The sequence below is a fragment of the Leptonychotes weddellii genome, chromosome 9, assembly GCF_054177405.1.
Source record: "Leptonychotes weddellii isolate Sample4059 chromosome 9, ASM5417740v2, whole genome shotgun sequence".
NCBI classification, from domain to species: domain Eukaryota; kingdom Metazoa; phylum Chordata; class Mammalia; order Carnivora; family Phocidae; genus Leptonychotes; species Leptonychotes weddellii.
In genome coordinates this window covers 67684351-67696457 of record NC_138377.1, presented here as the reverse complement: position 1 = coordinate 67696457, position 12107 = coordinate 67684351, and the positions used below count along the sequence as shown (strand labels likewise).

General features: G+C 44.2%; 1 protein-coding gene across 1 annotated transcript in view; it reads left to right on the top strand.

Moving 5' to 3' along the window:
- The window catches only part of RYR3 (ryanodine receptor 3), a 483582-nt gene that overhangs the window by 327687 nt on the left and 143788 nt on the right, over window positions 1–12107 (top strand). The window contains exon 37 of the mRNA XM_081831839.1: window positions 781–918. Coding sequence (XP_081687965.1) covers window positions 781–918 — 138 coding nt within the window. The remainder of the gene's footprint in view (window positions 1–780; window positions 919–12107) is intronic.

Sequence of the window (12107 nt, the reverse complement as noted above, 5' to 3'; positions counted from 1 at the left end):
TTGGAGGGTCGGAGTTATGTGTGGATTTTCCACTGTGCAGATGAGCGGCACCACTAACCCCTGCATTGTTCAAAGGTTAACAGTACAATAGTAATCGCTCAAGAAATGATTCTGCCCAAACTACTTGGGTCAGAGAAGCTATAGGAAATAATTCTGGCATAACATATGACAGAAACTTCTACCAAGAAGAAATTTTGTGAGCTAGAAGAGAGTGAACAGGGTTTCTGAAGAAAAAAACAAAACAAAACCCAATACATAAACCTCTCCCACTTTACTTAGTTGGACTCTGCTCCCAGCTAACCCAAGATTCCAATCCCCTTTGCTTCTTAGCTTTTGCCATGAGAGAATGATAACTTCTGCCCTGAAGAATTCTAAGCCAGCAGTGCCTACTTTGATACATAGCTGCTGATTTTAAAGGGTTCTCAGCATTTGTGCTGCTTCTGCATGGGTGGATTGACTAATATATAAATAATAGATGGTCTTTTCATTTGAACTGACTCAATGTTAACTTTTTCTTTCTAGATACTCGAGAGCCCTTTTGGAGTTTAGGTTAGAAAAAGTTAAGTGTGGGGTTTGAAATTACTTGATGTTCTTGTACACAAGAGATCATCTTTTTAAAACTTGTCAAAAGACCTCATAGAGGTAAATATTTATGGGGAGCTGCCTATGGTATCTTTAGAAGGTTCCAGAAGGGTGGGAAGCAGAGACCTTATGTTCTTTCAATCATATGGTGGTTTCATGTACTGTTTGAGGTTTTCACTCTGTTCTGTGCCTTGCTAGGGGTTCCCCTGGAGGAGGAGGAAGAGGTGGAGGAGGACACCTCCTGGACTGGGAAGCTCCGTGCCTTGGTGTATAAAATCAAAGGCCCTCCCAAGCCTGAGAAGGAACAGCCAACAGAAGAGGAAGAGAGATCCCCTAGTGAGTGACCATGCCTTTCAATCACAGTCCTCCTGACACGGTGCTCTTCTATGACATAATGACGGGAACTGGCTTTCTGACAGATACTGTGAGATGGACTGCCTAGGCGTCAAAGGATGCATCTGGGCATTCTTTTATAATTGGTGGTGGCTATTGTGTGTTTGGGGCTATGCTGCTCTTCCAACTTAAGGAGCTTACTTTCAGAGTCTTCTGAAACCTGAGGGATCTATTATTTTGGGTCTGCTCTTGTCTGTCTAGTTAAAAACACCTGTAAATAGGTTTCTGTTCTTCTTGGAGGTTTCAGTTGTCCTCCTCCTTTAGACATTGTTGTTTCTGTCACCTCTGCTTCTGGTTCCTTGGCATTGCAAATTGCCTCCGTGAGAAAATTAAATAATGATACAAAGGGAGTAAAAGAAATGGATGTGGGCTTTGATGGGGGTCATTTTGGGGTTTTGGCTACGATTTTCATAACGTAGCATCCTAGAGGACTTTGACCTTCAATTTTTCAACAACAACAAACCTTGTCCAAGTTCATTTCTCTAAGCCTTATGGTAGACATGACTCCTACCGTTGTGACTCATTGGAACAAGATCATAATTTGTTCTATTAGGGCAGTTTACTGTCTATAAACCATTAACATTTCAAGAAGAAAATTGTGTATTATACATAATTAGGATGCTCTTTAGTACCAAATTCTGCAAATATTTCATTTGTCTAAAGAAGGAACTTCCGAGGTTTGACAAAGTTGCCTTTTATCTTGTTCCTATTCCTATCCATTTTGGAGCATGCTTTCAAATCATAGGCTAGAGCAAGAGCCTGCCAAGCTGTGATTGGTTTGTCTTAAAACACTACTTTGGGGTCCGTATATCTTACTGCCCTTTATATTGACCTCCCATCTTTGCCACATGTCTCTGAAGGGAAGGAAGCCTCACCATTTTTCAGCACAAGCGTTGAAGCCTCTGGAAAAGTGAGTGGGGTACATACACTGGCAAACCTTGATCAGTGCTGTCACCATGGAAAGGGTAGGTCTTTGATGAGGATGTGCCAGCAGGATTCTAAGGGCACAAAAGTGAGCTTAGATCCCCTTTGTGGTTCCTGCCAAAGCAGAACTAAAAATAGACTGAGCTGACCCATATTACCTGCTGAGAGTCTATTTTGAAAGTGGATGCTTCTTTCTAACCTATAATGTGTCACAACTGGGGGTCCCACAAGGTGACCATTTCATGGTAGGTAAATGGAGTCAGATGAAATCACTTGGCTGTGTGAAGTCCCCCTAACTCTAAGAATGGTGTTCCAGAGATTGCAATCTTCAGCACTGCTACCTTGGGCCTCGGGCAGAAAGACCATGTTCTGTCTGTTGTGGTGGAACATTATGTAAATAAGGCCACTCCAGTGTGAGACTCCATGTCTTCACCTCATGCTGCTTCCCTTCCAGAAGGAGAATTGTGAGAGGTTCAAGCTTTGTGTTGTCAGTCTCCTATCCTGGATTTCCAGAGGTGGTCAAGCATGTCTGGTTGTCAGTAGACAGGTTCCCTGGCCAAATGTTCGAGAGACAGAAAGCCCCTCACTCAGGGCTGACATATGAAGAGAAAATCTTGGGAATAGTTTAACTGCCACACCCCCAAAATTGTTTTTAACGAATAGATGGAGACAGTGTTTCTGAATACATAGCCAGTTGTGATAAGAGGGTCAAAATACTTTAGAATATTAATAAGTTTCTTTTTCTTCCCTTATGTTTGATAAACTATTAAAAATGCAGATAATGACATGGGATAGTGAATTGACAATTCACCAAATACTTAACATGTATCAGTTTACTACTGGTGGGTTTTTTCACTCCTGTATTGTATAGTTGATGAAAATAGTACTCTGAAGAATTAAGGGATACTTGTTCATTTATTCTCTTCACCACTGCCTAGTTCCAGAACAATTTCCAGGTGACTGGATGTCACCAGCCCAAGGTAACCGAGATGAGTAAAGCTGTGACTTGCTTCACATTTTCTGACTCTGGTTCCATGCTCTTTCCATTGTCCCGTAAAACCCCCAAATATAGCTATTACATACAGAATAGCTTTTTATTTTTTTTTTATTATGTTACGTTAGTCACCATACATTACATCATTAGTCTTTGATGTAGTGTTCCATGATTCATTGTTTTCATATAACACCCAGTGCTCCATGCAGTACGTGCCCTCCTTAATACCCATCACCAGGCTAACCCACCCCCCACCCCCTCTCCTCTAGAACCCTCAGTTTGTTTCTCAGAGTCTGTAGTCTCTCATGGTTCATCTCCCCCTCTGAATTCCCCCCCCTTCATTTTTCCCTTCCTACTATCTTCTTCTTTTTTTATAACATATAATGTATTATTTGTTTCAGAGGTACATGTCTGTTTAAAACCATCATCTTTTTATCTGGCTTACTACACCTGCCAGGTGACTCACAACTATGACTCACTGTTACATGTAGGAAATCTAAACCCAACAGAAGTCAAAATTCTAACATGCCAAAGTTGACCAAGCCAAAGATCTGCGCTCGGTGGGGTTTTCAGGGAAGGGGGTGCAGTCTCTCCTCTATGAGCAGTGGGTGTTGGCCAGATGACCTGCCGGAAAACTTCAGCTTTTCTAGCCAAGAGGAATCAACAGTGTCCTGACCCTCATGAGAATCCTGCTAGCTGGCTCAGAGTTAACGGCGATCTGCCTAAACTAACTCTAAGCCATATTGTCGATGAAAGCTGTTACAATCTTATCAAAACATATGATAATGAAGAGGTAAAAAAGATCCAACAATAGTAGACCGCCACACTAAGTCACATTTCTTTGGCATATCCCAATCCAGCAAATTCCCGAGAAAATCTTTTGCCTGTTAGTTCTAAGCCAGGGCTTCTCACACGCTACAGTTGAAGTAGGGTTTCCTTGAATATAAATCTGTTGCCACTGAGTTACTCCTCCAGAAGAGACCAACCAGCTATTTCCGCTAAATTCTGAAATTAACCAAATGAAGACCCCCTGTCACTTTACAGCTCAAAGTTGGTGCATTCCTGATCTCTGTCATTCCCTGAATGCTCTCCCCAGGGAGGTTTTTCCTGCCACTTGTGTCTGCTCTTGCCCCATCACTGAGTGGCCTACGAGCTCTAACTGAAATTCTCTCCTGCCTAAATGTTTCAGCCTGTTGAGTGCTGAGGAGGAGAAGAGTCTACTGTTTGCTCCGAAAATAAGTCTGGAGCCCAGCACAAATACTTACACACATAATGAGACAATTCGGTGATAGGTCCATCTATGGCACTCAGGCAATATTTGTAAGCCTGGTCCCAGTCTCCCCAAACAGCCTCTCCCCCTGATGCACGTGCACAGACACCTCCTCCATGAAGTCTTTCTTTCAGCCTCATCCTCCGTCCTTCTGCCCCCACCATTTCATGGCATTTCTAAAAGGGCATGTATGACCTTCCACCTTCCGTGGAGTATCTGTGTCCCCATCTGTTTTCTTTACTGGGTCTTTGTGCTCAGACCGTATCTTCCCTGTTTCTACATTTAACTCATTGCCACAAATCTGTCCGACCTCCAGTGTAGGTTAGTCATGGGAGGCTCATGAAGATGAAGAAAATGAGGACCTTATAAACAACAGAGGAAACAGCTGTGGACAGGAAACTCAATATAATCATGAGTTTGGATATGCTATAATAAAAGTGTAGGTAAAATACAGCAGGTGGCCAGAGAGGAGGAGTTGGGCAGATTCCATAAAGAACATAGATAAGTAGATAAAATAAGAAGGGAAAGACAGGGACGCCTGGGTGGCTCAGTTGGTTAAGCGTCTGCCTTTGGCTCAGGGCATGATCCCAGGGTCTTGGGATGGAGTCCCGCATAGGGCTCTCTGCTCAGCAGGGAGCCTGCTTCTCCCTCTCCTTGTCACTCCCCCTCCTTGTGCTCTCTCTCTCTCTCTCTTGCTCTCTGACAAATAAATAAATTCTTTTAAATAAAGGGGGGAGATATTTTTTGATGAGAAGAGCTGCTTTGACAAAGCCCCAGAGCAGAAAATTTCATGTCATATGCCAGGAGGCAACCAAGTGAGATTGGTTGAATTCTCAGAGGAATGGAATGGGGTAGAGGGGAGAGGTAGGGTGGTATTAGGACAGAGTGGCTTGGAAATCCAATTGTTAAACTACATTCAGCCTTAGAGTGTGACATATTAGTCATCACCATGTATTTATACTACCTGGCCTTACGTTGCAGGGAGGGGGTGGTTAACATTTACGTGGTAACCGCTGAGTCCTGAGCACTGTGTTAAGCACTTCTGTATTACCTCATGTAATTCTCAAAATATGCAGTAGATGAAGTGGGTGATTTTATTCCTATTTGATAGTTGAAGAAACTGAAGTAAAGACAGATTAAGTAACTTGGCAGGATCACACAGTGGTGGCATGAAAGTTCAAACCTTTGTCCACCTGAGTCTAGTTGCCATCCCTTATCTTGCCCTCCCCCTGCCCCCCGCCAGGCAGTGGCTATGAAAGGTCTTTGAGACCAAATTATCCATTTACTCAACAATAGTGAGGTAGTTATGAGCATAGGGGCTCTAGACTTCGGCCACCTGGTCTTAAATTCTTGCTCTGCTACCTAATATCTGTGAGATTAAGCAGGTGACAACTTCTCTGTGCCTCAGTTTTCTCATCTGTAAAAACATGGGCCTAGCCCTAATACCCTATTTGGTTGACATGAGGAATAAATTAGTTAAAAATTCAAAGTGCTTATAAGTGTGCCTGGCACAGAGTATGCACTTAATTTTAACTATTTTGGGCTATTAAAATGTTTGTTAATCACCCACCATATCTCAGGCACTGTTTTAGGCACCAGTCAACTCTGCTTTAGCAAGATGGCAATCCAGAGGATTGCCGTGCAGGATTATTGGAGGTATGGAGGCCCACCGGATGTCACTGCAGTGCTCTAGATGAGAGCTTCTGAGGACTCAAATAAGTATGGTGTAGCAGGCAGGATAATGGCCCCAAGGATGTCCATGTCCTAATCCCTGGAAGCTATAGGTAGGTTAAATGGCAAAGGGGAATTTAAGGTGCAGATGGAATTAAGGTTGTTCATCAGCTGGCCTTCGAATGGGGAAATCTGGATTACTGGAGCAGACCCAAAATAATTACCAGGCACTGTGCTAGGCACTTCCCATCATCTCATCTGCTTTATCCTCACAACAAACAACGAGATACAGTGACAGCCAGGTCCCCATTTTGCACGCCAGGCCAACAAAGAGAAGCAAAATAATTTGGACAAGATTCCTGCAAGAAGTTAGAAAGAGGCCCACACTGGGGTCATGTTCATAGGCAGGGCCCACACTCTTTCAGAGCACCATGCAGGGGTGCCCTGGCCGGGCCATGGGGCTGGAGGGACAGGAGTGGGGAGCAGGGACCTAGAGGATACGCAGCCTGTAGCCCACCTCGTCAGTTTCTTCTTCAGATTGAATACACATAGGAACTCAGATAAAAGCGATTCAGTCACTTCCCCAGCAAAGACTGAGGCCTCAGGCCCCAAGCCTGTCCCTGTCCCGTCTCCTCCCCGTGCTCATTCAGGGTTCCCCCTCCGGAACCCGTGAGCAGCCGTAGCTGCCCTCTGTGCTCTTTTCCCCATCGTCATCCCATCGTCAATGGTCGTTTCATTGTGGGAATGTTTTTGAGAAAGTGATTATGAGGCTGGTTGACTGATTTCAAAAACAACAGGCTAATTACCTCCATAGGACAGATGCGAGCCCAGCGGCCGCGGAGCTGGATGGGCAGAATCCGGCCACACTGCCAGAGCGCAGTGCGCGGGCAGGCAGGACGGCCTCTGGGACTCAGGGGGTGTCCAGCCGGCTGGGGAAGCAGTCCTGGGGTGAAGCAGTTTGCTTCCCCACTTATCTCCACCCTCAGGGACGGGGAGGCTCTGGCCGAGGCAGAAAAGCACTGAGGAGGGGCATTTAGAAATGGATTCAGCAGAAATATACATCGGCCACGTGACTGTCCACGCACAGCCTTCTCTGAGAGCCACGTGGAAGGCCGGCTGGCGGGGATCGTGGGTCCACACCAGTTGTGTATAGTCTCCATCTCCAGCGCTCCTTCTCCTCTGCAGCCCTCACTGCCATGGCTGGCTCGGCAGACCCCCTATCTGCAGGAGTCTTGGCCTCTTTCTTGAACTGGAGTGTTTCTTTGCCTAAATAACAGACAAAGGGAGGATTGGGCTGACACAGTCATTGGGCTTGCAGCAGAGCCTGGGACTGGCCCTGCCCCATCGCACGCCTCTGTGTCTCCGGGCCCTGATGACACAGAGCACACGGAGCAGCTCCAAGAACAGTGCTCCCGGCTGTCTTTACAGGCTTGTCCTTTCAGGTTCTCCGAGAGCCTTGTAACTTTGTTCTCCATGATCCCAATAACAGCCTCGTTCTCGTGAAATTAAGCATAAGAGGCACCTGCTGCACCGTCTGGGCCAGAGAGGCACTGGAAAGGCACACAGAAATTAGCCTGACGAATTTTCCAAGTCTCCTCAGAGGCGATGGGTTTAATTTTCTCCCTGACCTTCTCTGCTAATAAATAGGAGGTATTTGGCCACCTTGTGAAGCAGACCAGACTTTCAGCCCAGGGGAAGCTCTGGGGCACAGAGCACAGAGGGCATGAGCCCTTCCCATTGAATCTTACCCACTAAATCAGGAGGGTGTTATGGTGCCATCTGACCCCTGACAGGGGAAGGGTCCTTCATCTGTCAGCAATCAGGACAGTCATCAAAAAGCCATCAAGTTACCGCTCTTCCTCTCCCCCACGTGAGTGATTAGTAGTGTGGGGTGGTGTCTTGACAGTGACCACTCAGTGTGGTCAGCGACCACTAGATTTAAGATTTTGCTTTATTTTTTGACCTCTAGTTGTACTATTAGTAAAAGCAAGTTGGATAGCTTCGTGATAGGGCTGGTGGACATTAAAAGGTGGGGGTAAAATTCGTGGTGCTCATTACTTTAACCCAGTGAAGCCATAGGTGTTCATTTGCCATTTGAATAAATTAGTACAACCCTTTCAAGAGCTCCACAGGTCAGGTAGACCTGGAGTTCTAGAGTATTAAGCCATCTGTGACTTGGTAGAAGTGGATAGAGACACAGAGAGGTAAAGTGACTTGACCAGGGTCACATGGCTGGAACAAAGTAGCCCACACTCTTGTCACTACATCATCCTGACGTTCATCTCTTTCAACATGAATTTTATTTTGCTAACTTGATTTTATTGGTGAAGAAATCAAGGCTCTGGGAATGTGAATAATCTTCCTAGCTCAGAGTCTGCTAGAAAAAGAGCCAAGGCTTTATGATTTTCAGGATTTATTTCTGAATCCACTTCATTGTTTAAGAGAGCATCTAGACAGTATAATATAAATTTAAAGCATTAACAAGGGTAACTATTTTTCCGGATTTTGTGAAGCTGTAGAAAGTAAGCAGCTCTCAGCTGGAAAAGTAGATGAGTTTAGATTCCAGTAGCCAAGGTTTGGGTCCCAACTCTGTCATTTACTAATTATGATGGTAGGCCAGTTTCTTAACCTCCACATGTTTCAGTTTCCTTGTCTATAAAATGAGAATAATGATCTTCCTACCCATGGGGGCAGGGAGTATAAGATTCAATAAAATAGTGCTCAGTCTAATGTTCCAGTACTTAGAGGTTGGTATACCTCCCAGCTTCTGAAGCAAATATACAAAGTGTAGGTCCTAAGAACTTTATCTCCACATTTACCATTTCAGATGCTTTCAGCAAAAAATAAAAGAAAATCCAACTCAGGTAGAGTAGCCAATAAAAGACTTCATTGACTGGTTACCTGGAAGTTGGAGATGGACCCAGCCACTGGGTTGAGTTAATCCTATGGCTCCACTCATTCTCCCCACAGTCGTTCCATGTTCTAACTTTGCCTTCAGGCTGGTAGCAGGATGGTGGGTACAACTCTGGGCCTCACATCCATGTGCTACAGTGTCCAAGGGAAAAGTAAGAAAAGTTCTCCTGCCCTGGTATTCAAAGCAAGGATCCTGAGATCACCTTTGAAGAACTTGGTCACAGGCCAACTTGTGAACCATTGAGTGTGCCCTAGAAAATAAAATGTGCTGGTTGACTTACGTCAGCAGAGCCTGCCTGTGGAGTGGGGTTGGGTCAGTTTTCATGGGCCATAAGATAGAGAGGCAGCTATCTATACAAAATCAGTTCTGTTGAGAAGGAAGAAGGCACAAGTGGATTCTTGACACGTGGTCAGGAATATTCATTATGTCATGATGGCTATCATCTTTACCTTTCATTATGCAGTGGTTACTATTGAAATGCAGGCAGTTCCAGCTCTTGATGTCCAGAGGGAGCGTACAGGCCAAAAAGCTGCTCTCTGTGTATGTTATCTAATGGGCCAGAGAAGTTGTGCAATGGGTGCTTTCTGTATTTATTTTTTTTTAAAGATTTCATTTATTTATTTGACAGAGACAGAGATAGCGAGAGCAGGAACACAAGCAGCAGGAGTGGGAGAGGGAGAGCAGCCTTCCCGCTGAGGAGGGAGCCCAATGTGGGACTCAATCCCAGCACCCTGGGGTCATGGCCTGAGCCGAAGGCAGACGCTTCATGACTGAGCCACCCAGGCGCCCCTGCTTTCTGCATTTAATGTTGTTCTGGTTTGACACAAGCTTGGGGCCAGATCCAGGCAGACTTCAGGGTGTCAGCAGCCCTGTCACTCCAGTTGCCTCAGCAAAAACTTACAGCTGGATCTCTCTCAGGACCCAGCTTCTGTGAGCTCTTCCCTAGCAGCTTGCTCACTGGGCCTCTCCAGTCTGATCTGCAGCCTCAAGTATCTTCAACCAGGACTTTCTACTAGGGGAAGCATGTTAGTTTTCTATCGCCACTGCAAAAATTACCATAAACTTAGTGGCTTCACACAATACGATTCATTATCACCCAGTTCTGGAGTCACAAGTCTAAAATGAGTTTAGTAGTCTTGCCTTCCTTCTGAAGGCTCTAGGGGAGCATCCACTTCTTGCATTTGCCAGATTCCAAAGGCCTCCTGCATTCTTTGACTAGTGGCCCCTTCCAGTAATGGTACTGGTCCAACCTCTGCTCCTGTTATTACATCTCCTTCTCGGACTCTGACCCTCCTATTTCCCTCTTAGAAGAACACTTGTGATTATCTTGAGCCCACCCGGATAATTCAGGATAATCTCCCCCATCTCAAGATCCTTAATTTAATCCTTTTGCTTTATAAGGTAACATATTCACAGGTTCTGAGAATTAGGAGGTGAATATTTGGGAGGGAGTCATTATTCAGCCCACCACAGGGAGGAAGAAAGCAGAGGTCAAAATACATTGGTTCTTGATATTTGCAAATGATCTACCACCTGTTAATGCCTCCAGAGCAGGGACAGTATACCACAAGCTGACTTGTTAATCACCTAGAATTTAAAAATAAGTGTGCATAATTTAGATGCACATAATTATTTTTCTTTCCCCATTGTAAGCGTGAGCATTATAAATTGCTTTCTAAGTTTAAACTAAGTACAGTGCTGTTTTGTTTGCTCCCTCTCATCAGTGTAATTGGAAGACTTTTTTCTTCCAAACTGACCCAGATTTAGGAGCACACTCATGGAACTCTGACACCAGCCCAGGTTGGGAATCTGTAAGCTTCAGGGATTTGCTTTGTCCATGGCCAACATCTGTTCGTTGAGAATAAGCTTGAATTTCAGCACTCGATGGCCACTTGGACTGTGATCTAAATTTGGAGGTGAAAAGAAAAGATTCTTTCCAGACCCAGCAGCCTAAAATTGTAAACCTGCACGATGAGAAGAGATGGTCTTTTTCTTATTGCAGTCGCCATTGCAAAGCTGATAATTTGACCATTTAGAAAAGAGTTTTACCAAGTATAGTGGGTAACTCTGGAGAACTTTCTTGTAAGCCACAGAATGTAGGCTTGGGGTCTGAGGATCAATAGTAGGTTACACAATGACAAGTGGAGGGAGGTAAACAACTTAACAGTAAACAATACCTGAGCCCCCCAGACTGATGTACCAAGGCTAACTCTAATTTAAGGACACTTCTAATCCTTGTTTCTCATCTGTAATGTCTGGCTAGTCCAGAAATCAAGTAGTGAAGTAGCTATTCTTCTTTTAAAGTATCTTTCAAGGGATCAAGTATCCCTAAACAATACAGTACCTTAGAAATATCTCATTTCTGAGTTAGCCTAAACAATTATTTAAAATGCAGTTTCTAGATCATAGATTTAATATAATTGCCTAAATGTGACTATCCCTAATTACACTAATTGCAAAAGTGGAGCAAGTTAGAACGTTAATAATAATTTCTTTTTTTTTTTTAAAGATTTTTATTTATTTATTTTGAGACAGAGAGAATAAGAGACAGAGAGCATGAGAGGGAGGAGGGTCAGAGGGAGAAGCAGACTCCCTGCGGAGCAGGGAGCCCGATGCGGGACTCGATCCCGGGACTCCAGGATCATGACCTGAGCCGAAGGCAGTCACTTAACCAACTGAGCCACCCAGGCGCCCCAATAATAATTTCTTAAAAGAAGCCATTTGTAATTATCAAGGGAACCACGTGTACATGACTCGCTTCAAAAGATATTCTGTTTTCTACTAATCCTTTCTCATCAGAAAACAAATGCTTGGTGACACATCTTTTTGCTTTTTGGAAAGAACACCATAGCTTTTTAAGAACCTCATGAGCTAAACCATCTAGTGCATTTGACAAGGCCTTCTTGAAACAGGTAAATTAGTGGTAACTGCTCTTAATATATCTGTGGTTATGAAAGAGGTTCAAATGTATCTCAAGAATTGACTCCCTTTGCTGTTTGAAAATCCTACCAAATTTGTCAGCATTCCACCATTGATACCAGAAAAACATAAAAGTATTTACTACAGGGACTGCTTGTGTGAATCAGCTCTTGAAAGAAAATGGCATTCCGAAGTAGCCATAGCGAAGGGTAGTGTCTTTCCCATCAGACTGCTTCATCCATCCCTGGGAGGGCCCCTCTTAACTTCACAATAGAGATTTTTCTTCCCTACTTTTCTAGTCTCCATGTGATGTGGACCTCTTTGAGAAATATGAAGAGCTTTAGAGGAAGGACATGTCGGGGGGAAAGTAAAGGAGGAAGATCTGATCATTTCTCTAATTTCTTTGGAATTTTTATATTACTAGAGAAGTTGTACCTTCT